The following is a 26,012-nucleotide window of genomic DNA, read 5'->3' as shown; positions in this document are numbered from 1 at the left end:
AGGCTCCTCACAAGAGTGGAGACTGATTCACACAGCACAAGTAAAGCCTCAAGTAAGAGGTCACTGCGACATAAAGTCCTGGCACTCCTGGGCAGAGCAGTGAGTAAAAAAACAACATACAGAATATGTATATATAATGTATATAAAAAAGATAAAGCCAAGAAATACTACACCAAAACCCTCCCTGACAGGACAGAGTTCCACAAAGAGCACCAGTTTATTGCAAGTTCTAACTCCTTCCTCTACAACAACTGTTGGAACCAAGCACTATTTGCCTTCACAAATTCTTTGTGGCATTAGAAAACTAATTTCTTCTCACATTACCTGCAGTGAAAGCTCAGGGTAGTCTCTATGGTTGGCATCTGCTTTCTGGGGTGCTGGTAGAACAGCTGGATTTGCCAGTTTCAATCTAGGAATTTCTTGTTCTTTTCTCTGACCATCCAACGATTTGTTTGTTATACCTAGACACACAAACTACTCAGCACAAGGAATCAACAGTTACGGCTGCAATTAGAAATTTATAACAGTTTGCTGTATACAAGTAGTAGATGCACTTCCAAAAACTGTTTGCATTCACAAAGCATTGATAAACACACACTAATTTTTAGATACAAAGCGTATTTTGGTATTAATCCTCTCCCTAACATAAATAGAAGTTGCTAAAGAGCACATGGGGATTTTTAAAATTGCTAGTATTTCAGTTTTTCAATACAATTAATAAGATAATATCAGTGGTAAATGTGCATTAGTATTATCCAAATGCTTAGAACTTCTAAACTGACAGGCAGTCAAAACCAAGAATTACCTTATTCTAGTAATTAGATTTGAGCTACCCGTAGCTACATACAAACATAATTAAAAACAAAAAACACACTCAAAACCTTCAGGTCTTAATCAACTGTCATAGTTTAGGAACAGTACTTCCCAATTCAGTGCTCCCTGTCCACAAAAACCACACTGCCATTCTCTTTCCCTTTTCTGTTTTGCCATCCCTCTTCCCCTTCCCTCTGAGGTGGATGAGTTGAAAATTGGACACACAGAAGGCAAAGACCACAGGCTGAGATAAGAACAATTTAGGGGAAACAGCAATGAAATAAGAAAACAAACAGTAAGGCCAACAGTATTAATAACAAAAGGTATAGGAAAAAGAAACTATTTACACAAAGGCATGAATACAGACTGGTGCTCCTGCCATGTTTTCTCTACCAGAAGGAGCCCCTTCTCCCCTCTCTCACACCCAGCAAGGACAGAGGTGGTACAGAATAGCATCCAGGCCTTAGCCACACCCCCTCCCAGCTACTTCAACAAATTAACTATCCTGGCTGAAACCAGAACATCAACTAAAACAAAACGTTGCTCTAGTCAAGATAAAGAAAGTAAAGACATACAAAATATATTTTTGAGTAAGCATTACGTCATTCAAACACCACATAAAATCATCTCAGAACTGCACTTTAATGAATACACCTAGTCATTACCAATGGAAATTAAAACTGGTTATAAGACCCACAATCATCTCCTAACTCTAACACCTCATTCTGGCAATTGCAAGCCGTACAGAACACATACTTTTCCATGTTTCCCCCATGCTTGTGTACGAAATTGCTCCACACAGTGCTAAGAATGCAAACAGGAAGAGAATGACACTCCGCTGGAGTCGGGACAGCTGTTTCCATTTCTTTAGGAGAGAAAAGAAGTGACAAAAAGAGTATTTAGTGTAACATTAAGAACCTATTTGGTTAAAAATAAACTCTTATTGGTCCATCCAGATTAAAACCACAAAATTGACTAGGTTTAATTTTACCCTGCATATAATTTTCCAACTGCATGTATCTATTGCTTATTTTCTTTAATGACAGAAAAAACAGAAATCCAACCAGCTAGCACAAGGCATGCACAAAAACATAAAAACCACTTACCAAGAACCTCAGAACCTGCCAAGTGCCAAGAGTCCCAGAAAACTTCAACTACAGCTGACTTCAATCACAATATCCATTGGCTGACGTGAGCACCTGCTCAGCTATCAAATAGGGAATCAGCCAAAATCTTTCCTCCTGGCTGGGGAGTGCATATGCAAAATTCGAAGAAAATGCCAGGAAAAGTAAAAATGTTACTGCAGCAAAGAAAGGCTCAAAATAAGCTGTGCACCAATCACTGGCAGATCGTGGGTTCGATCCTTGTATCAGCCATTTGCTTAAAGAGTGGGTCCCTTCCAACTCAGAATATTCTGTCAATGTGTGAAAGAGAAGTCAGGTATCCTGGCTCTGACAAGCATGGGAACTTTCACACAGAAAAAATTCTGCACCACAAAAAAAGAGGCACCAACCAGCAGCAATGTGAAAATTAAGTAAAATACCATAACAACTAACAAGACAAACCCACAATCTTTTCAAGTTTAATTCTGGGCAAAAATGTATTGTTAACACTAGATTATATGTAATAATCACAGAAAAATTGACAGCAAATGATATTAACCTGAAAGAGGCCAAGGTACATTAGCTTCCATTTGCAGAGAGAGAAGCTGGAGCTAAACATCAACGGCTAAATTGCCACCATTACTTTTCCAATAGTACTCCTGAAATTCACTAATTCTGGATATAACAGAGGGAACTTCATTGCCAATGCTACACTTGGGAACGACCTTTCCTACAAACACACAGTACTTCCCACAGTCCTCATCCTCTTAGCAACAGCCAGAGGCCGGAATGTCTCTGTGCAGAACTGACAATGTGCTCATACTGTGAGTCCCACAGCACAGTTTCCTGCCTTCCACCTGCACTGTTGACTGTACAGGAATACTGTTATACCTTCTCTGTGCACACTGCAAGATGCTGGTCCCTCTGTGTCATCTTCAGTTCTACCTGCTTAGCAAACTCTATGACCCTCTTCCCATTGCAAAAAGATGCTGGAAATCCAGCAGCCCTGTGGTTCATCAGGGTAGGATGAGAAAATAAGCTTTAATTGTGGTGTCTTGCAATGGGTAGGAGTAAGGCACAAGAGTATGCGAGGGCATTCACTACCACCTTAGTGGTTTTTTGCTCACAAAGAGTAAGTGTAAAATGAAGGGTGATGGTTTGGGCCTGTATCTCTCTAGGTGGTAATAAAAAAAGAACTGTGGGACTGTGTGCCTAGCAAGCTCTTCATACACTTCACCCGATGACCTGTAAAGCCTCTATAGGTGACTATACATCACCTCCTATCTGTAACAAAGGTTATCTTGGCCCTCTGACACACTCATTCCCACACAAGACTCTTCAGCCCAAGACTCCCATTGCACATGAAGCTGTCTGCCCATTCTACCCACAAGCAGAAAAGGTCACTTCCCAGAGCTCTGCCAAAGGACGCCTCTTCTCACACTCAGCTTCCACAGTTCCCTTTACTCTCCACGGGCAGAAGACAGGACTCTCCCCTGAAGCCTTAACACAGGGAACAAAGGCACAGAGACCAAATTTCACTCCCCTCATTCCTGTCCAGAGAGCACAGCGTTGCTCCTCAAATGTCCACTAGCAGAGAGCAGGATTTTACCGTATGACCCCGGTCCCAGCTTTATTGGTGAAAAATAAGACATGACGTGGAGACAGCTCAGCCAGACCGCGCCTTACACACCCCTACCCTGCAGAAAGCAGCTCCGCGAGCACTCTGAAAGCAGAGCCCAGAGCGGGGTCGCCCCAGGGCCCAGGGCCCACAGCCGTGGCCTCTGCCCGACTCGGAACTGAGGGACGACGCCAGGTCCCCCACGACACTCCAGCTGCACCTAAGTCTAGGGACGTTCCTGACCACCCAACAGCCCTCCCCCATCACCAGGTAACCCCCGCACCCAGCCCGAGGATACCCCAATACCGCACAGCTCCCCGCACGGCCCTCACCCGCCAGCAGGAGCGCCGCCGCCAGGCCTTGCTGTTGTTGTAGCCACCGACCCCGACCGCCTCCTCCGGGCCGAGAGTGACGGAGATGAAGTCCCGGCCCGGCGATCCCGCGGCGGCGACACCCGAGTACATGGCGGCGCCTCAGAGGCCGCCGGCCGCCATTGCTCCGCGGGACGGACCGGCTACTTCCGCCAACCGCTTCCGGTGCCGCTCTGGCGCCGGCGCGGCCGCGCTCGGTGGCACCGGGCGAGGCGGGGCCGGACGCGTCCGGCGGCGCCGCGGAGGCAGCGGCCCTGAGGAAGCCCCGTCGGGACGGGCCCTTTCCGCGGGCGGGCAGGAGGAGGTCTCAGCCCGCGCTGCCCACCCGCCGAGCCGCTCCGGGGCCGCAGCCCTCGGCGTGGGTACGGCCCGAGGCCCCCACCTACTTCACGGATTCCGGCTTCAGGCCTGGGCGGGGGTGCTAAGGGCTGCTTTGATTTTGCCCTTGCCTCTCGCTGTCCCGGCGCACCTCGCAGACCTGTGCCCTGCCCAGCGAGGACAGCAGCTGCCGGGGTGGGCAGTGAAGCAAAGGAGAGGCTGGGAATCCTCGCTGTTCTTTGGTGTCGTGAGAATACAACATAGGGACACCAGTCACAGTCATTGGCATGGAAGAAATGTAAATTAAGACGTGCATGTGGCAGATAATAAGGAAAATCAGCTCAGTAAATGACTTGCAAGTCCCCATGAAGCTGGAAGTAGGCCGCTGTGGTGAGGTGCAGCCCCGGCACTGTACCTGCACCTGTGGAGGGGGTACGGCCACTGTGGCTCCTCCCGCACACCTGCAGAGTGAGCACGGCCGGGCAAAACCCCGAAGTGCTGCTGCCTCCGAGAGCACAGGGAAGTGCTGTCTGATGGCATTAACCCCCTGCTACCGGAAAACCGAGACACAACAGTTTTCCAGCAGGCGGTGCTGGAACACAGGCCTGAGAGCAGACAACTGGAATCTGCGAGAGGATGTATGTGAGTGGGTGAAAAGCAACTTAACCAGTTGTGTAGATAGACCCTTCCATAAGACCTGGCACTGAATTTTGGTGCGCAGTAGGAAGCACTCATCCCACACAATTCCTTTCTTCAGTTGCTCCTCCACAGCCTCCCAGCCCTGTGTCACTCCCTCTGCAATTAAAGATTTCCCTGTGGAGAAGGAGGGACAGCCAGCTGGAGTAGGGAAGAGTATTGTTTAGTGATGTACACATTCAGAGCCATAGCATAACAAATAACTTCCAGCACAGGTTCATAGTCCAGTTGGAAGAAGGCAGCATTGAAGCAGCTGCTTTAAGACTGCAGCTTTAAGTGCTGGCAGTGAATTCACCTCCACCATGCCTAAGTGGCAGGTTAGCATCCATCATTTGAGTCTTTACATTTGGAATCCACCTCACAGTAGATTTCAAGATAAAATTGAAACTTTGGTGTTTTCTGAACATTTAATGATTAAGACAACTAATGAATCAAAAATCCTAGTAGATACAAAGAGCACATAAATGAGCAAAAGAACAATTTAAGATGCCTAAAGTATGCATTAATTTTTAGTACTATTTTCCTACCACAGGAAAATCCCCAGCAGCCTTCACACATGGGTGTCAAGAGAGAAACAGGGAAAGAGGTAAGAAAGGAACATTTGCTTCTGACATATGCTGGGTTCAGCCCTAAACCCCCAAATGAGGGCAGTCCGCCATTTGTGAGGTATTTCTAGCTTTCCCTACTGATTGTGCTATAAATAGAGCTGTGTTTAGGAAGTGCCTCTCAATATAAAGTAAAAGTTGCATTGCAGCAAGTGCTCATTACCTACACACCAGCTGTGAGACTGACTCAGAACCGTATTACACAAATCAACTTGAAATAAGACAACCACCACCTGCAGTTAAACCCGCTTCCCTCAATAAACTAAGCTGAAAAGCTTGGAAAAATTTACAGGATTGGAGACAAAAACTATTCTGTTTTCTGATGAAAAAAGAGATCTCACAATGTCAACTCCCTTCAGGAATCACCCTCTGCTCAGTTCCATATGCCCCTGTAATCTGAAGAGTGGGCACTGCAGTGTCCAGATGCACCACCAGTGACACCATCCTGCACCTGTAGTGACAACATTCACAGGGACAGAGACAAGAAGTGTGTTTTTGCTCACATACAAGAAAAACAGAAAAACACAGAAATCACAGTAACATCTTTATTGATAAAAATACTTAGATGTCCAGATGTTTCTGGAGTACTACAGATCTTCCCTTTGATTCAGGTACTTTTTTTCATTTTATAATGCATACAAAGACTGTTACATACAGGACAGATTTTTTTTAAAGTTATCTCAAAATTGTTTCTCTGTTCCAGTTTAAAATGTGAGGAGTCATAGAAAATAAAAAACCCAAGAGACAAGGCATTTAGCATTCTAATTTAACTTCTTGAAAACTATGTCAGCAGCTCTGTTCTGTGTGCATTGAAACTGAAGCTTCAAAAGAGAAATAACTAGAAAAAGCAAAAGAAATATTTCTTTATAGCACAGCACAATATAAAAGAAGCATGTGCTTTAACTGCTGAGCAATACTCACAAATTTACAACATAATTTGTTCTCAGATATAAAACTTGACTGACAGGAATGGAATGTGTCACAGAAACACTGCAAAAAGACTACAGAATTGGGTGACAAGGACAAATGCCTAATTTATACTAAAAATGTGAATTACTGGCTGCACATGCCAACTGAGGTAGTCAGAACCAGTCATTAACTGGTCTGCATGTGTGAAAGGATCATTACTCAAGTTCATGCAGAAACACTTTACAACCAAAAACTCTGATACTGACATTTAGATACTTTCTTTGGAAAACTTGAGCATACTTACAAACTGTATTTACTCTCAAAGTAATTTTTATATTTCCCCATTCCTTTTTCTATGATTCTGAATAGAGCTTAACATCAGAAATTACAGAAAGCCATGGAACTTAATTATTGCTTAATGAAATAACATAAGCAATTCCTCAGTAGAAGCTGATGCATGAAATAACATTTCAGATGAAACGTCTTTCTCACTACCTTCAGGGAAAGAGTATGGAATATTTCTGATGCAAAGGCCAGCCACCAGAGCCAGCCATCCTCACCAAGGCTGAAATGAGTCAGGTATGATCAGCGCAGGTTCTGCATCAGATGGGCATGAGCTTTCTGGGGCAGTGTCCAAAAACTGAACACGAAGAATCACTGGTGGGTCAAGGGTCAGAGCTACCCTGAGACCCCGTGGCCAGGGCTGAGTTCAAATGCTACATGGGTTCAGACAATTAGCCTCCTTCATTAGCTGACACTTATCTTTACATTGTGGTTAGTAACATAGCTAAAAGAAAGGCATCTATGGAATTACTTCTTAAGTGAAAGAGTGCTGGAACATCACCTGGGGAAAAATTGTAGAAGCGGAGGCTGGTGTTTTACTGTGTACCCTGTTGATGCTGAGAGGTTTTTTTGTTTGTTTTGGTTAGGCATTAAATTCTACCACTGGGATTTGTTTCTCATATTACTTTCAGGTACCTAAAGAGAGCCTTGTCTGAGGGTTGTGGTATATATTAAACAGGAAGTGAAAAGGAAAACTGTTATAGTCAGGAAGGGCAGAGGATTGCGAAAATATTCTTTTTTTTTATTATTATTTAAAAAAAACAAGTCACTACAAATGTAAAGAGCAATCAGTCTAGGGATGGCACCAGTGAGCCCACATACAAAACTAGTCTGTTCTACTTTGGACTCCAAGCCTCAAGCAATGGAGGCACAGCAACATTCCTACATACAGCAGACTCTGTATGATCTGCTTAGAGAATGCAATTGCTGAATTGGATCTTCTAATCAGCACATGATTAGGGAAAAAACTGACTGCTGGAGAGAAATCTCAGTATCCAAAGTCCTTCCATACTTTTTAGGATGGGATCTCAATCTGACTGTAATTGTGCACGTGATTTAGAAACAAAACCAAACCGAAAAAACAACCACACCGGCACAAGCAAGACACCTAAAAAGGCACTAAAGAAATTGAATCTTCTTGAAAGCAAAGCTGATTTATCAGGCCTTGACTGGCTCTTTTCCATATTCATATGCAACAGTAAGAATTGTAGGATCTGTTTAGCACCCAGAAAGTGTCAATCCACAAAAAAAAATTTTTATAATGCAGTTCATAGCTGACATTTTAGTACTGTCAGTTCTTATAATGGACTGACAAACATGGATCTGATTTGAGAAGGAAAGGCTTCCCACTTCAAGAATTTTCCAGCATTTCCACTTTGTTTTCATCGAGTACAAAGGGAGAAGGGAATTCTTTGTTCTTCATGTACACCTCCAGACCCTGAGAACATGTGAGAACAGTATTGTTAGGCTGTAAATGCACTATTTTAAGTCCTGAAGTGACTGACAAAGGTCAGGGACAAGGCAAAAGTAACAGTTTCCCCAGTAACAGAAAGTGTTTCTGGGGTTCAAGAAGCAGAGGCGCTAAGGAAACCTGATGTCAGAAAGCTTCTTGGGAGGGCAGCATGGGAAGGTGTGTCCTTAACTGACAGTAGAATAACCCTGGCAAAGAAAAGTCTAATTGCCTTATTTTCATTTTGTTCTGACAACCTATTGATTGCAATGAGTTCACCACCTGCACATGTTGAGGAATACACCTAATGCAGGTAGGTGTAACCTACCTGTTTGCAAGTTAACACATGTGGAAACCTAGCAAACAGTGCCCACACATTTTCCTGTAATCTACTATTTCTCACCCTGTCCATCCAATGGGGAAGCTCCTATTCTCATTATTAAATGGAAGCAGGTTTGTCAGGATCAATTCTTTTCAGAGGGACAAAATTGAGAAATGGCTTCCCTAAAGCCAGCACACATTATTTCTCAGTTAGGATTCACTTACTGTGGGATATGAGCACAAATAAGCACACAACCCATGGATCTTCTAATTTGAATATTCTGCACTTCTCATTAAGGTCTCAAAGTGCTCGCAAATCTTACTGAAACTGCAGCCTTGTTGCAAATCTTATTTTACAGATGGCTAAAATTGAGAGTGAACAAAGTGCTGAAGAGTAAATCATAATGAAACCACATTATGATAACACAGAGCCCAAGTCCCTGTTTCCTTGATCTTACCATTTCTCAGCAAGCCCAGGCTAAAGAAACTACCTGTGTTTGGAAGGAAGTCAGATGCATACCTGCACACTCTTAAAAATGCCTCCATAGATATTCTCACCTCTCCAAAATAAGACACTAATGGAGAAATCTCACACACAGCCGGAGGATCTTCAGTTCCTGAGACACTAAAGAAGAGAATGCAGGATTAACTTCCTGCCATAGTTTAAAAATAGTGCATCTTCTTCAAAAGATTATCCAGAATAGGATATCCAGAAGGATAAGACATTTGTTAAAGTCACATGCACCAGACATTATGTGAAAACAAAGTGTGAAAATAAAAAGGAATTAACAGGTCCCAAATGTTACTCAGCAAAACCAAAACACCCCTTTTATAGAGATGCTTTTCAAGTCAAATGAACAACTTGTGGGTCTATTGAACTATGAGTTGATGAAGTAACGGCCCCATGGAAAAAAAGCAGCATTCCATTACACATGATGCAGGAAGGTATCTGAACTGGTAATCACTTTAACAACCAATCCTTAAGACTACCTGAGAGTCCTGTTAGGGACACAGAAAAGCTGTCAGGGCCTACAAATTAAAATTCCTTGCATTGCTAACTCCAGAGTGATGGAAAAGGCTGCCCCTGTCTAACAACGTGCTACAGGAAGGGCCAACTCATTACTCCAGGAGTAGGGAGGGATCTGCCAGAGAGAATGTCCAGAACCTCAAGCGCAAACTATCTGGAGCACCCACAGTCACAAGAGAAGCAGGAAGTGTAATAGACATCAACCTGCATAACCAGAAAGGACCAGCTGAACAAAAATCACGCTGAGCCACCGTGTGACTACACTAATGCCCAGTTTTGGAGAGCCCAGCATGTGCCATTGGCCCGCTGGCATGGCTGAGCATTTCGACAAGAGAAGCTGCAGAGAAGGTCACAGATTTATACCTGAGTTTTTCTGGTATCCTGCAACCATTTTCATCCACAAATCTGGCTCCAGCCTTGAGAGCCCAGCGGTAATGCTGGGCCAGGAGGGCTTGCCGAGCAGTGGTAGGAGTATCTTTGTCAGCTGTGTCTGCATTTTTTAGTGGCGAGAATTCCTCTTCTCTCAGAACTTCAAATGCCACAAAATTCCTACCAGCAAAGGGAAGAAAACAATGATCATGAAAACCAGAGCTAGTCATCAGTCCCACTAATGCAACAACAACATTCATGGGGAAAGGCTCATATATATTTTTGGGAGAAGCACTGTATGCAGCCTGAGGCAGTCAAGTCAAGGGAAGCCCACTGCCCTTCTGAAGAGCCAAGGACTAGGAGCTGTAGAATGGAAAAACACAAGAAGCTTCATCTCTTTGGGAACTTAACAGGAGCCTCCCAACCTACCAGAGCAGTGCTCAGGGGAGAGAAAACGCAACAGTTCAGCAGAGATGCCATAGAAACATCTTTAGGCAGTGGTAGGTTCTTGGACAAGACAGCTCAGAGCACAGCAGGACAGAGAGCACAGCACTGTCCAGAGTTTGGGCACAACATGAGCAGTGCACTCACTGCAGAGCACCTCACCATGCCCCAAGAAATGCCCCCTGCTTAGGAGTCTGTAGTTAAAGACCAACTAAGGACACCAGCTCCCAGGGACAAACAAGCAACAAGGGAGGCCTCACAGGTGATTGTGAAGTACAGCTGTTTGCCAGAAATGAGAATGCAAATTAAAAAGCCCCACAGCAACATATGTGCATTTCTGCACTTCATGCGTGAAGCACAGCTGCCAAGGTGGTTTTGAGCTGTTAAAAAAAACACAAGGAACCACTGCTTGCAAATGAGTTCTGTCACAGCTCAGAACTCAGCAGTGTTCCCATCACCCTTGGATTTTGGTTTTGTCTTTAGTTTGATACTACTTTATTTAACACATGTCAGGAAACAGAGACTGGTTCAAAATTCGAGCTCTCTATTCTAAAGGAAATAATATAAAAAGAGAAATAGTATCCCCAAACAAAGATAATTCAGTTTGCCTGAGGTCTCTCTTTGGCATTTATTAAAGCCTAAAACAGAATCTTCACTGCTGAATTTGAGACTTTGGAAAAATAGATTTTTATAACAACACTTATGCTTAATTGCTAAAATCCTATATTCCCTATACACAAGTACCCCTGACTACGTATGTCATAGCACTCCCAGCTATGATGCAGAATTTGGAAAGCAACCATAGTTCCACCTGGCCCCACGGTACTTAAGTAAACAGTTTTCCGAGCACAAAGCGTACGAGCTGAGCCCTGGCTTAACAGCACCCAAAAATGTAATCAGAGCTGCAGTTGTCATGGAAGGCACAATGCTGAAAGACCCAATTTTTGCAAGTCTGAATAATCCAATATGGGCTTCATTGGCTTTGGAAATTGGAAATTTTAAATTTCCTTTCATTTTTCCCAGGCTGGCAGAGGCCAGGCCAGCCAACAGATCCTCAGGAGGATGACCAGTCTGGGAGCAGGGTTGGCGCAAGCACTGAGTACCTTGTGGGCTCCCCTTAGAGTCTTCAGCATTACAGTTGGATTGGAGCTGGGTGTAGATCCAACAACCTTCCTAACAAGGCACCCACAAACCATGTGCTCCCTGGGATGGCTTTTTTCAACCTACAGTCATTCAAACAAACACTGAGAAGGGGAGGAGAAAAGTAAAATTATGTCTGTCACTAACTTAGAGAACTGGAACACATCAAACACAAACTTCTCCAGCTTTATCCCGTTTGGTTTTAGTGGTTTTACCAGATTTCCCTCCTTGTCAATGTAGGGCACCTTCTTTATGGCTACATGATGCTTCAGCTCTGACTCCCATTTCCTGCAAAAGGAGAAGAAACCAGCCATTTTATTTAGTTCAAGCCCACTTAGAAAAAAAGCAATACACTTCAGGGAAGCAGATGGCTCATTACTCCTCTGGGTCAAATCTCAACTGTTTGTGGGTGTTGCTCCCTCCCAAGAGATCCAAGTCACATCCAGGAAACACTTCCCCAAGAAGAGCAGCCTGGCCATGGACTCTCTCTGTACCACTGGGACATGACAGTCAGAGGAGAGGGAGAAGTTTGCATCAAGCTGAAATTGCAGTCAGAGGTTACAAAAAAAAAGAGGCAACCCAAATTGTTACCTGACTGGGGTGAAAACAGAGCAGAGCAGATCCTTCACCCAAGGGTGGTTCAAGCTCTTCTTCAGGAAGGTTGTACAGCTGCTCACTGAATGCCCAGCATCACATCCCCATTCCCCAACACCAAGGCACAGAGTCCACCTGCAACTTCACCCTCTCCACAAACTGTGCCCAAAGCATTGTCATGGCTGACATTCCCACTATAATTCCATTATATGAGGCTGCATCACTGACCACACTGCAGCCTGCACAGCTGCTCACCCTTGAAGGCCAAGGAAGATGGCACACTGGTATATCTCAATCGATTTAGTTACAGTGAACCTGGGAACATCTTCCTTGGGTACAGCCTGAAGAGTATGCTGGGGCTGTCAGAAAGGGGACTCAGGTGTTTGGAACTGTTTGGAAGAGAGAGGAGATGAAAGGCAACACAGAGGATAACCATAACTAAAATTCCAGAGTGTGAAAGAGGAACACCCACTCTTGGAGGTATTTCTGGGCTGCATAGCTACCTAGAAGGTGTGCTGGGACTTACTGGCCCACTATTTCCAGGAACTCAACAGTGAAGAAGTGGTTACAGATGTTGCCAGCACTGAACATCAGTCCCCCCTCAGGGCACTGCTGCTGTGCAGTCTCCGGGCTGATCTCGCTGTACTCCACGACCTGGTACACTCCATCCACACAGCACACCACCCCAACAGGTTCCGTGGGGTAGGCCTTCTCCACTACCTGTAGCCACAGGACACAGATTTATGACAAAGAGGAAGAAAATCCCAGGACTATTCCAGCTCCCAAGTACAAACAATCCCATGGGACTGTTGCCTACTGATCCTTCAGCACCTCAGGGCTGTGTAAGGGGCACAGAGCAGTCTGGAGGCACATTTTTCCCAACAATTCAACATAAACCCCAGTACTCAACCACTTAATTTGACAGTCTCTCAGAAGACAGTTAAAAGCAATCTGCATAGTGGGGGCACTTTCCTTACCAAGGACTAGGATCTGGCATTAAAAGAAAGCTTTTTGCAACTATTAGCCTCCAACTCCCCATTTGCCTGAACAGAGCTAATGACTCATAAATTTCTCTTCAGGCACATGCTGCTTTAGGTTAACAAAATCCAGGCTGTAAAGGCTTTCCTCATCTTCTGCAGCAGAGTGTAAGAAATGCCCCCCTTAGACTTAAAGGTGCATTTATAAAACACAACCCAGTCCAATATGGCTTCTAGACAGCCCAAGTGCCTTTGTAGAAAGGGCTGGACATAGATGCAAAGCAATTCCAGTGTGCAGTTTCATGTGCAGCTATACTCCCTGCTCTAATTGAAGTTTATTTTCCACAGTACTCTGGGAAGAACAGAAGACACCCATGAGTAGGAATTTGAAATACTGTGCAGGCAGCAAGGAACTCTAAACCTGCTCAGAGTGAGCTGCTGATGGGCAAAGGGTTGAATTCCATGGGTCATGTAAGAATTCCCAGCAACCAGCAGCTTCTTCCAAGTGTCATCAGACCCAAACTCCCTGTGGGAAACCAGCCATCTGCTAGCAGTGCTTCACCTTTGCACCGCAGTCTGCCCCTTTGGAAATACAGAAACCTATGAAGACTGGATCTGCCATTTTCACGAGGATATTGTCCACACAATATACGTGGACATACTGGATTCCACGCTGCTTCATATCATCCAAGATCTTATTATCCATCAAAGCACGGTATAAGCCACCATTTCCATCTATAATGCAAGAGAAAAGAGAAAGTCTTGGCTCATTTGTGACTTTGGGGAGGGTTTTTTCTAGCTAACATTGCAAAAGCAGAAAGTACTGAACAAATTTTCTTGAATGGAAGAATGCTTTCTAGCCAAGAGCCAGTGGTACCAGGTTTTATTTCCAGTTCTGCCACACAGTTCAGGGGAGCATGTTCTTCTTTTCACCCCAGTTCTCTCACTTGAAGAGTGGGACCATGGGGACCAACCTCACTGAGCAGCATTATGAGACTTTATGAAGGATAGTAAGATCCTCAGAGGGAGAATACTAAAGGGCAAATCTATGCAGAGGGTGGGAAAAGTCTTTTACACTTCTCCTCCAGTACGGGCCAAAAGCATATTTATTCTCTTTCTTGGAGAAAGACCAAAATAAATCTTATTCTCTGTTTATCTTCCCCACCACCTCCAACTTCTCAATGCATTTTCAATGGCTTGAACTGCAGATGTATAAAGATCACTTGCATGCTTTATCACAGATCACCCATTTAGAGTTCCTCCTGGGATGCCCCTGTCAGCTCGGGAGAACCACTCTGCAGCTGCAACATAGTCCCAACTGGGCTGCCCTCACCAAGTCTCTTGGCCATGTCTAGGTTAAAAAAAGCATTACAAGGTGAGACATTGCTGTCATTTTGAAAAGAGTTCATCCTCTTGCTGCTTTTTTACCCATTTCCAGCTATCAGCCTTGAGCTCCTGACCTTCACCACAGAAGGCAGTGCTCCAAAGACCTCATAGAGAGCTCTGCTAATGCACCTTTCTCCTACCCTGACACCACAGCACTCCTAATCCTGCCAATACTCCCAGACTTGGATAAAAAACATGTGCTGTGGTCAAATGTCCAGCCAGAACAAAACAGATTTTTGTTTCTGATTACTAGCCTGAAACATTAGAGGACCTTTCCATATTAACTGGAAGCATTAACCCTGACCCCCAAAGCCTGGTCTGTGTGCCTAGGCAGGCTGATGGCCTATAGCAACTGCCAACACATATGACAGTACTGCATGGAAAAGCAAACAGCAGGTACCTGGAGCCATGGCAATTTTCCCCTTCTCCTCCAAGATGGCCTTCCCATCAAAGGTGACAGCAGGCAGCATTCTCTGTTCAAACATGACAATGTTGCATCTATCCAAGTTGAAGTAGTTGTGTTGTACAAAAAACTCTTCTGTTGGCCCCAGTGTGAACTCACTTGTCATGATGTACCTGGGCAGGAATGGGGCCTTGGCAATGAGAAAGAACAACACAAGCAAAAGGCAAAACTACAAACTGAACAGAAAAGAGAGGAATCCCAGGAGTGTGAAACGAGAAGCACAACAGCATCCTGTGGTGAGCAACTGCACACAAGAGCTCCCCTCCAGAACTCATCCTGCGGTAAGGCTGTATCGGGTGCTATGACCATATCAGGGCATGAGCCTACCCTGGCCTAACTCCAGCCAGGACAGAAGAGCCTTGTCCTAAATGTGAACAATCTGGATATCTGGATGAGCTGGAATATAAGACAAAGGGCAGAAAACAGCCTCATTCACTCTAAATTCAAACTGATGTTAAATGTCTATAGAAACCCTAACCAATTCACCCTGTCAGCACCTCTCCAGTGCCAAGGCAAACAGCAGTCTTTCCATATGTTGGCTACATGTTTGTTTTTGTCAGAAGTTTTTCTGCTTCCTCATTTCCTTTCAGCTCCACATTGCTTCTGTCTCTTCCTCCACTACTGTCTAAAAGCCACCTTCATCATCTACCTGTCAAACTCGTCAACAACTATCAACATAGGAGTACAGGGTCCTCTTTCAGAATGAGGAAACAACACAGAAGAGCCTGGACCTCAATTGCCCAGCCCCAATTTACATCTCTGTAGCACACCATAGTCTAGGCCCAGGTTTACTGGAGCAACAAAATGTTTCAACTGCCTCCCTTCCCCTGGGAGGGGAACTGGAAACAAATGTGGCATCTTGCAAATAATCCATCCTTGACCGTGTTGAGGCAGGACGGGAATGAAGAGACTCTGAGTCAGAAGGTGAGAGAATAGAACTCTGATTTATTTTAAAATGCATTGCTCTTTATACAGAGCTTCATGTAGACCAACTCGATTGGTCCTGAAGTGAAAACAACTCACCCCATTGGTGCACAGTGCATGACACACAGTGGCAGAAATTAACTATAAACAATGTGAACAACAAGAGAGATAAAGAACTTATTTACATTCTTTCTCAGAACTTTCTTAGGCTTCTGCCTGGTTAGAAATTTTCCGTTTTCTCTTTGACTGAATCTGAGGCTTACACATCCTGGCTTCCAGCGGCACCAGGGATGATGCATTTGCAATTCAGGTCCTGTATACAAGGCTTCAGGAAGAAGCACAATATGGACTCAAGTTCCATGAGGAAACAATGTAAGAATGAACTTTGATCTCCAATTTGTAAAACAATGTGATACCCTGACACCTGCTCTTTCACTATCAAAACCCTGCCTCAGACCAAACACTGATTCCATAAGGGTATTTCTACATAGTCCTCATGGTCTAACAGAGAACATCTAGCAGACAACAGTTCCAGATACATCTGCAGTGCCTTCCTCTCACCCACCACACGCCATACAGAATTCACATTTTGCACTTTGCCCAGAGCTCATCTCTTTTGAAAGCCACGAGCAGCCAGCAGAATCAGCAACTATGAACAGTGACAGCAGGAGGTGGCCTGCACACAAAGCAAGAGGTTTTTTTGCAGAGATTATGGACAAGAGCAGGAAGAAGGGCTTAGAAGGCAAGCTCTAGGTTGTCCTCCATGCAGGAACTTGCGAAAGCAGAAATTGATTAAATTTCTTGTAAAGCATCTGCAACAACCACTGAAAAGTGTTGCCAGTAGCTGCCTGCAAAGCCAGCAAGGTACAGCAGTTAGGGTTGTGGTCAGTGATACAAAGACAGTACTCAATCCCTCAGGTCTGCAGACACGGACCTGCCACCTCCCATTCCTCTGCACCCTCCTCCAGCCACTGCCATCGCAAATCCTGCCAACAAAAGGCTCCTCTCAACCTGTCTCTGTATAGCACCCAGCTCAGTGCTTCTTGAAGACAACATGGGCAAGAATGGAATGTGAAGAGCCCTGCAGAGCAGGCCTGGCTTTAGGTCACTTACCAGGGAATGACACACTTGCAGTGGTGTCTTTTCCCAGCAAGCTGCTCCACTTTGCGAATTCTTTCTGCTTGGATCTGATACAAGTTCTTGCCACTGGGCAACCCCACGTTGTACATGCCCTTGGGATAGCTGACTCCCAGGCGGGTTCCTTGTCCTCCAGCTAGGAGTAGCACTGCCACCTTGTTCTGTGAAATCTGATGTAAACCTGTAGGAAAAGAAGCCCAAGGGAATATAAGAACCTCCAAAGCAATCAACACCCCATGTTCTTCTCCTGAGCATTTTTGCAGAGCTCAGGCAATAGCCAGAAGCTGAGAGTTCAATGCTGGCAGCTCAGAGAGAAATATGTCACTGCACACAAAGAAGAAAATTCCTTTCAACTCCTGGACGCAGCAGTTTCTTCACCTAAAGCAAGAATGGGTGCAAGTAACAGGCAATAGCCATGATCTGCAGCTTAGGAGATTCAAATTAGGATACAAACTCTTTACTAGGGAGGTAGTGCAGCACTAGAAAAGACATCGGGAGAGGAAGGAATGTCCTCTAAGGTTTTCAAGGTTTACCTTAGTAAAGTTGTGGCTGACCTGGCCTCAGGCTGTTTACAGTTCTGTTCCAAATGGGGGTTGGACTAGAGCCGTCCAGAGGTCCCTTATAATTTCTATATCCCAAAGAAGCCAAGTCTCATCATCTTGAGTAAAGCAGGATGATTTTTAGAATCTGCCTTAATCAATTATCTGTACCTGTGCTCCAGCTTCAATAGAAGCTGAACACAGCTGCAGTCAGCTGCTAGTAATACAGCCAAGCCTGCAGGAGCTACAACTTCCACAATCTATTTGAAACCAGTGTCAGTGCTCCTGACAAACCAGGGAAGTCCAGAACCTGGGGAAGAACCAGAGCACACAATAAACACTCAGCTCGCTCTCAGACTTTGGTCCCTGCCTTCTCCCAAGTTAGCACCACAATAATTACTGACAACCGTGAGAAAGATTTTTCATTAGGGAACACTGAGGTTCTCTGAGAATGCAAGGAACATTAGGCTTGCCATGTCAGAAGCTCTGCTGCAGGTAGCTATCAGGGCCTTCTGCCATCACACAGCACTGAACTGTGACTGCTCCTGCAGCCAAGGACAGCCTGTGGAGCACCCCAGCCTTCAGGAAACACCTCACATTAACCACAGCTGAGCCTAAAAATATTCCTGATTTGGACTGAAAAATATGGGGACCAAAGAAATTGAATTAGAAAAAAAAGAGGATTGAGTTTATGTTAATCTTTAAATAATTGGCTGTTTAAATGATCAATAGAGCAAAACTACCAACTGCTGTTTTAACACCCTGGCTCAATTTTAATTCTGTTTAAAACTACAGCTTCCAGCAATTTTCTCAGCAACTACTTAAGTTGTCCATGACATTGCATTCACCATACCACCATTCCCCTTCCCATGCTTAGAAGTTTCAGTCTTATCACAGCAGTAACACAAGACTTTCTCCCTAAACACACCCCTTCCAAAAAGGCTGATGGTGTCCTGGCACACAGCCATGGTTCTGTTGTAGAGTAGCCTCTGGGGTCACAGGGCCACAGGAGTGAGAGCTGGATACCACCTCTGGAGATCTTCAATCCTCCAAGTGGAATTAGGAGAGCTCCCTAGGAAGAAACCTGTGTGTGGAAATCTTGGTATTTCTAAACTTCAGGAGGTCTTTGGACAGCAGGGGAAGGTTGAATAGGTTTAAATTGGTAATGTAAGCAAAAAATGATCCCTTTGTGCCTCCACTGAGCTGCCTATGAGACTCAAAGTACAGAGCAGAGGGTCTCAGCTATTACTTACAACAAGTACTTGCCCCAGTCCCATCACATGGTTTTCCTGCATGCTCAGCTGTTTGCCAGTGCAGGGCATCAGTGCAGGAGAAGGGAAAGAGCTGAATGGAGAGGCACCAGAGCATGGCTCCAAACCTTCTCATGCCCTGGCTTGGGTGCTGGCTGTTTCTCTACTGGGATCCAGCACAGAAAGAATTTATGGAGGGAAAAAAAAAAAACTAAAAAAGTTGCCCTGTGGGACACTTCCAAAATGTTCTGCCTCATCCTTGGAAATGCTCAACGCCTAGTTGGACAAGGCCCTGAGCAATCTCATATAGTGGGCGGCATACACACCCATGGCAACAGTTAGAACAAGATAACCTTGTCCCTAACATTTCTTCCAACCCAAACTATTCTGTGATTCTGTGAAACAAGCAATTAAAACATTTTTTTAAGAATTATTTTTCTTCAAAATAATCTAAAATTGAACTTGAGCTGAAGTATTTCACAGCAATTTAAACCAAAGCTGCTTGAGGTCTGAGCTCAGCATTTACTGGTCTCAGTTGCTACAGCATGGGGGCTGCTGCTTTAGAGCGCAATTGAGATTCACCCACCAGTGGAAGAAGTTGGGCATTTGCCCTGCTGCATCTCCCCGCTGCACTGTCAGCCTCACACCAACACACACACACACACACACATACGTTCTGATGCAACAGACCACATCCCACAGATCCCAAATTAGACGTTTCTGCTGAGCAACAGATTGTGACCAAGAGCATCATTTACATGACACTCTGAAGTGAACACTGTATTGGGAAAGTCAAGGAGATCCCCACTCTGCCCCACAGCATCAAGGAGCTACAACTCTCAGCCACAGCACACACGTGCCACAGCTCACAGGTGCCACAGCTGGCATCACCCCACTGAAATGCAGATGCCCCATAAGAGATAGCAGTTCTATAAGGTTTTCCACACAGTGACAAGGAGATGGGGTCTGCCCAAGGGGGAGTTGCCATCTCACACCCATCTCCTGGAGGGGCCTCTCACTGCTTGGACTGAAACCTCAACCTCAGTGGGATAAACTCAAACCCAAAGCAGTATCACTGATAACATCAATGATGTCACTTTTTTTTACAATCCAGCAGACAGACAGGGACATATTCCAGCAGGGCTCACCATGGTGCACAAGAACAAACCAGACAGGGGAGTGTATCCCATCATTTATGGCATTCTCAGTATTTATTATACAACCCTACAACACAGACAGTTTTTCCAAGTTCTGATCTTAGGTCACTCTGAAAACAAGTAACACCAAAAATTTGAGTAAGTAGCTCTGCTCTGAACTTCCCAACAGTAAAATTACCAACATTCACAACAAAAGTTCATAAGAACTGACTCATCTGGCTTTAATGGGAAGATCTATCCCTTTTAAAACATCCACCTAATTTTCTGAAGCATATGAAAAATGTAATGAACAAAAGAGTCTTCCTAGTTCCCAAGGCAATACTGGGACACTGCTGGCTTGAGCTAAGTACTGATATTGAAATGTTAGTTATCTAATTGCACTGTTTGTTATCTCTAAACTACCTGGGGATCACCTACACCCCCCACCCAAACTGCCATTCTAGGACTGGGATGCAAATAGCAGAACCTGTGGAATCATGGGAGGGGGTTTTGGGGATGAAAACACCCCTAAATGGAAGGCTGGGCACACTGGAGGGGGCTGGACGGGTGTGCTGGTTGGGGAAAAGGGAACCGCATCCCTGGTCTATGTCTGACCTGTCACCAGAGCCTACAGAGGACTGGGCTGTGGGAAGCAGGAACAAAGAAACAGCTCTTCCTGGTGTTACCAGGAGGAAAGGAAAGACGACAATCTGCTGATCCAGACTTCAGCAACAGACTGCACACCGCTTCACCCTTTGGCTACCAGTGTGCCATGAGGAAAGGAGGGGGACAGTTGTTGATCCAGACCTCACCTACAGACTGGACACATCTTCACCCTTCGGCTACCAGTGTGCCACAAAGACTTCAAGAACAGATTCTGCATGCCTTCTCCCCCTTCGGCTACATGGAAAAAGCTACAAGAGTGGGAGCTAGCTCTGTGTCGAGCCCCCTGCCTAGCTGATCGTTTTAATAAAGAGCTGAACATTAATAAAAGCATAAACCCTGTTCATTTCAAAAAAACAAACAGCTCAAGTAAAGAGAAAATGTGTTGGCTGCAGAGATACCCACCTATGCTGCAGTTAGTCCTGCTCTGCAATTAAAAAAAAAATTAAAAAAAATAGATTTTGTAGGAGGAACAGACTGGTCTTGCAAGAACAGACTGAATTCTCTTACTGAACAGACACATCAGTGCCATTACAACAGTAGTCAATAAGAGAAAAAGACTCCAAACTTTTCAATTCTGCAGAGCAGTCAGATAACCAGAGTGGCTTTTCAAAGTCTCTGATGAAATGGGGTACACCTCAGCCCATGGCTAGGGAAATGTGATTGTTAATTGTCGGTGTTTAAGATCTGAAAGCAAATCTGACTAGGCAGTTTTTTTGTCTGAAACACAATAACAATAGTATTCGTTTATTAACTATTAAAAATATCTCAGGTGTTCCTGTTCCAGATCAAAAAGTAAGATGTATTCTATTTGCCATCTGTATAGCAGTTGTCTTGTGTTAAGTGGGCAGTTTTTCCTTATTTCTTCCACAGTCAGTCCTCCCTCCAGGGAGACATCTGCTGATAATGGGCCATTGAATATCACTGCAAAACTGATAAAAACTGTAACATCCCATTGTAAGATGCTCCACCTAAAAAGAGCAGCCAAGCATTCCTACCTGCATATAGTCTTAAGATTCTGGCCCACCAACACAGCTTTTTTTTCTCAGATGGATTTTCCCAGAGGAACAGCTGCCTCTTCCACTGCCTCTTCAGAGGAAGACTACACCCTTTTCTACAGGATCACTGCTCCGACAGAACCACACCCGACACTCCAGGAGGACTGCAGCCACAATTCCAATTAGACTGCTTCCAACAGGGTGTCAGGTTGGATTCTGACTCTCTTAATGTAATTTTAGTTTACTGCATTGTTTATTTTATCTTTTTATTTTCTTCCCTAATAAAGAACTGCTATTCCTGCTCCCGTATTTTTACCTGAGAACCCCCCTTAATTTCAAATTTATAACAATTCAGAGGGAAGGAGTCTACATTTTTCCATTTCAGGGAAGGCTCCTGCCTTCATTAACAAACACCTGTCTTTCCAAACCTAGACAGTTCCCAAGGCAAGTTTTCAGTTGTCTGGTTCTTATCCATAATTTTTCATCATAGAAAAAGGAGGAGGGAGAAGGAGGAGATATTATTTCAGCTGTTCAGTCTTTGGAGGATGCAATGCAGGTGGAAGCTGTGGACAGCTCAGACACCCACAGACAGAGCACAGAGCATCTCAGCTCAGTGTGATGATGACCCCACAGCCACAGGCTGTACCACCCATGCAGTCTCAGGGACACTGGACAGCAGGTTGGGATGGCTCATCTGCTCAAAGCTTGCTCAATGTGAAAAACTGCATTGACTTGTTTGTTCATCAAAAGTATGAAATTAGGATAAAAGGGTTGGGGGGTCAGGGCATGGAATTTGCAGGCTTGGGCAAGGCTGGTAACCGCAAACAAAGATTGTGAAAGATCTTGCAGGACTGGCTGGAACTGATAACCACAGCAGAAGGAGACCCATCACCCCCACTTGTGAAACCAATCTCTGCTGGAACTGATAACCGCAGCGGAAGGAGATCCATCACCCCCACTTGTCAAACCAACTGCTGCTGGAACTGATAACCACAGTAGAAGGAAACCCATCACCCCCACTTGTGCTGGATAAAAAGGGACTGAAGAGAAGGAAAGGTTGTCAGCTTTTGGCGGAACACAGATTCCCCAGCTGCACCCAGCGCTGTTTGCTTGCTATCGCTTGCTGTAATTAATAAAATTATTAATTGATCTTAAAAGGCTGAATCAAATTATTCACCTCAATTTATAACACTCAACACACTGCAAATAAAGGCCTTTCAGAGCTGCATTCCCTCAGAAACACCATGATCCCATAAAGCCTGTGCCCATGACGCTGGTTACACTGGGAAATGCCATGCAGGGATGCTGCCACATCTGCAGGGACACACAGCAGTGCCCGGGCTCAGTGGAACAGTCTTTGCTCCTGATTGCCCTGTTCCAGGAAATAAAATCCTTTTTCAGCCTTAAACTGGATCATAAAAACAAACCAAATGAAACAGAACATCTGTGTGTACCCCTTCTGATAAAATTTCAGGCTGCCTGCAGGGCTGAGGCAGCCTGGAGCCATCAGACTTCAGGGCCAGACGATTTGGACACAGCAGCAGGTTCCCAAACATATTTAGACCTGGGCTGCTGCATGCAGTGCTGGCAACCAGCAAGGCCAGCCCACACAGGCAGCCTGGCTTTCCTTTCCCTTTCCTTTCTGGGGCCAGTGGCACAAGACAGACACACCAGCTTCCTCACTTGCCTAGCTGGCTGGGGGACAAATGACCCAGCCCCATCTGCCTCTAGGGCTCAAAGGGTCCCTTCCTCCTCACTGTGACACCCTCAAATAGCCGTGCCAAGATGGACTTGGGGTGTGGGTGGATGAGAATCTCAATGTGCCCTGACCAAGTGCATTGCCACCCAGAAAGTCCCTGTGCCCTTAGCTGATACCACAAGGGGCACTACTTGAGAAGGGGGAATTCTCTGCCCTGCTCAGGTGAGACCCCACCTGCAGTGCTGCCTTCAGCTCTAAGGTTGTCAGGATGAGAAGGACATAGAGTTGCTGGAGTGAGTCCAGAGGAGGCCATGGAGCTACTCCTGGAGCCCCTCTGCTGTGCAGCCAGGCTTGGAGAGCTGCGGGTATTCACCTGGAGATGAGAAAGATTCAGGGAGATCTTAGAGCCCCTTCTAGGGACTAAAGGGGCTCCAGGAGAGCAGGAGAGGCACTGGGGACAAGGGATGGAGGGACAGGACACATGGAATGGCTTCCCACTGCCAGAGGGCAGGGATGGATGGAATATTGGGAAGGAATTGTTCCCTGTGGAGGTGGTAAGGCCTTGGCACAAATTACCCAGAGAAACTGTGGCTGACCCTCGATCCCTGGAAGTGTCCAAGGCCAGGTTGGACAGGGCTTGGAGCAACCTGGGACAGTAGAAGGTAATCCTGCAGGGGGTGGAACGAGATGGTCTTTAAGGTGCCTTCCAACCTAAACCATTCTGGGATTCTATGATTCACTGTACCAGCTTATGTTCCCTCCACCACCACTCAGCCCCATGAGTGGAGTCTGACACAGCAGAAAAGCTCCTCTGCCCTTATGCTTCTATTTCACTCCCCTGCCCACACATCCTCAACTCTTTACTGGCAATGCTGAGCCAAGGCTGTGCAGCCATTTGTCAAAATTTAGGCAAGTATCTCTACAACCAGGTGGATCTTCCTGGCCTTCTTTTTTTAATTAAAATTATTTTTTAACTGTGCTGTTATGTTTTATAAAGAAAGATCCAAGACACATAGGAGCCCTTATAAATAAATAAGAGTGTGCACTTAGGAAAAAAGCAGAGGACATCCATGTAAGATTAACATGCTGTGGGAAGAGCACATCCAGCCACCATCTCCCCCACTACCCCCAGCTTTCACACACCTACATCCACCAGTTTCCAAAAACCATGGATTATGGACTTTCCTGGGCTTCTCCCAGATCCTATCAACCTCCTGCCACACCTGACACAGAATGGATGTGGATCAGCAGCTGAAACCGGCCTTTGCACCTGTTGGTGGGCTAGGAGCTCATCCTCCAGGCAGCAACCCAGCTCAGGCAGCACCCTCCCCAGGGACTCATAGTCATAGAATGGTTTGGGTTGCAAGAGACCTTAAAGACCATCTCATTCCACCCTCTGCCACATGCAGGAACACCTTCCACTACCCCAGGTTGCTCCAAGCCCCATCCAACCTGGCCCTGAAACACTTCCAGGGATGGGGCTGCCACAGCTTCTTTGGGCAACCTGTGCCAAGGCCTCACCACTTTCACAGGGAACAATTTCTTCCTAATATCTAATCTAATCCTGCCCACTGTCAGTGTGAAGCCATTCTCCCATGCTCTGTCACTCCAAGTCCTTGTCCAAAGTTCCTCTCAACCTCTCTTGGAGCCCCTTTAAATCCTTTAATATTACATTTTTTCATGACAAATATTGTAAATCATTTTGGCAGAATACCCCTGTGCCCTCTAAACAGTATTGTGTCCTGTCCACTTGCAGGGATGGTGACTCCACAACTGCCCTGGGCAGCCTGACCGCCGTTTCAGTGAAAAAATTTTCCTCAATATTCAGCCTGAATCTCCTCTGACATAAATTGAGGCTCTTTCTTTTTATCCCGTCGCTTGTTCTGCGGGAGGAGAGACTGAGCCCCAGCTGGCTATCACTGCTTGTCACGGAGTTGTAGAGATCTTCTGATCCGGCCAGGCACGGCCGCGGGGCCTCGGCCGCTGCATTTCATAACGCAGCGTGAAAACTCGCGTGTCTCGACCAAAGTTCCCCGGGCCGAGGACACCGGCTGCCAGTACTACAGGCCGGGGCGCAGTCGTGATCCTGCTCTCTTCCTCCTTGCCCGACCCGCCGTCCCTGCGGCTCCCGTCCGCGGTGCCGGGGGTGGACTGCTCAGCGCTCCGCGGTGCAACCACAAGAGGCGGCTTCTGCCCCGCGGTCCCGCCGGGGGCCGTCCCTGTCCCGCACCGCCTCGGCTCGGCGGAACGCGGCTGCCCCCGAACCCCCGCGCCGGACCCCGGCAGCCCCGGCACGGAAGGGACAGGCGGCCTCGCGCCCCGCTCACCTTCCGCCTCCCAGCGCTGTAGCGCGGCGGGGCCGCTGCGGCGGACGCTGCCCAGCAGCTCGGGGGGGAGCGGCTCCATCCGGCCGTCCAGGCGCTCGTGCGGGCCGCGCTGGCGGGCCCCGGCCGCCGCCGCTAGCCGGCAGTGCTCGCCCAGCCCCGGCGGCAGTGCCGCCAGCAGCGCTCCGCGCTGTGCCGTGTTCAGCTCGGCCCAGAACCGCAGCAGATGGCCCTGTCCGCACCGCTCCAGCCGCACCCGCACCTCCTCGGGAGGGTCCATGGCGTGGGGAACCCGCTCTGAGCAGCGCGGGACGCGGCGGGATGGGGCAGGGCAGCCCCGGGCCGGGCGGAGCCAGAGGCGTCCTCCCGCCCCCCGGAAGCCCTCCCGCCGCTCGC

General features: G+C 46.3%; 2 protein-coding genes and 1 long non-coding RNA gene across 5 annotated transcripts in view; 1 reads left to right on the top strand and 2 right to left on the bottom strand.

Moving 5' to 3' along the window:
- Positions 1-4,089, bottom strand: part of MAN1B1 (mannosidase alpha class 1B member 1) — a 42,236-nt gene extending 38,147 nt beyond the window's left edge. Inside the window, exons 1-3 of one of the 2 annotated variants that reach the window (XM_021533638.3) lie at positions 3,867-4,089; positions 1,570-1,678; positions 325-461 (exon numbers count right to left, since the gene is read on the bottom strand). In XM_021533638.3, coding sequence (XP_021389313.1) covers positions 325-461; positions 1,570-1,678; positions 3,867-3,998 — 378 coding nt within the window. In that variant the 5' untranslated portion in view covers positions 3,999-4,089. Of the gene's footprint in view, positions 1-324; positions 462-1,569; positions 1,679-3,304; positions 3,775-3,866 lie in introns of those variants that run through there. The other variant, XM_021533639.3, reaches the window with a different exon arrangement.
- Positions 4,090-4,813: 724 nt separating this feature from the next.
- Positions 4,814-21,712, top strand: LOC110472188 (uncharacterized). Its single transcript, XR_002465702.2, has 3 exons — positions 4,814-4,861; positions 5,452-5,505; positions 21,645-21,712. It is a non-coding gene; the product is annotated as an uncharacterized LOC110472188 (long non-coding RNA).
- UAP1L1 (UDP-N-acetylglucosamine pyrophosphorylase 1 like 1) lies at positions 6,056-25,953 on the bottom strand. 2 transcript variants are annotated; one of them, XM_021533642.2, is made up of 9 exons: positions 25,620-25,952; positions 16,984-17,188; positions 14,884-15,059; positions 13,660-13,832; positions 12,647-12,840; positions 11,674-11,814; positions 9,937-10,122; positions 9,105-9,171; positions 6,056-8,213 (listed from the first exon to the last, which is right to left on the bottom strand). In XM_021533642.2, exons 1-9 carry the CDS (start codon positions 25,894-25,896, stop codon positions 8,127-8,129), a joined length of 1,506 nt encoding a protein of 501 aa, XP_021389317.1. In that variant the 5' UTR covers positions 25,897-25,952; the 3' UTR covers positions 6,056-8,126. The 2 variants fall into 2 exon arrangements, with proteins under 2 accessions (XP_021389317.1, XP_077644007.1); XM_077787881.1 differs by having other exon boundaries at positions 6,056-9,171; positions 25,620-25,953.
- Between the last annotated feature and the right edge of the window lie 59 nt (positions 25,954-26,012).

The sequence above is a fragment of the Lonchura striata genome, chromosome 22, assembly GCF_046129695.1.
Source record: "Lonchura striata isolate bLonStr1 chromosome 22, bLonStr1.mat, whole genome shotgun sequence".
NCBI classification, from domain to species: domain Eukaryota; kingdom Metazoa; phylum Chordata; class Aves; order Passeriformes; family Estrildidae; genus Lonchura; species Lonchura striata.
The sequence above is the reverse complement of the archived record's forward strand: the minus strand, read 5'-3'. Positions and strand labels throughout refer to the sequence as shown.

Bases quoted from the DNA above. Each gene is read 5' to 3' on its own strand.
- UAP1L1 (XM_077787881.1), bottom strand. From the start codon at position 25,896: ATGGACCCTCCCGAGGAGGTGCGGGTGCGGCTGGAGCGGTGCGGACAG. The intron at 17,189-25,619 runs GTGAGCGGGGCG...CTTTTCCTACAG, and splicing joins ACAGCGCTGGGAGGCGGAAG to GTTTACATCAGATTTCACAG. The intron at 11,815-12,646 runs GTAAGTCCCAGC...CTCCTTTTGCAG, and splicing joins TTCCTGGAAATAGTGGGCCA to GAAATGGGAGTCAGAGCTGA.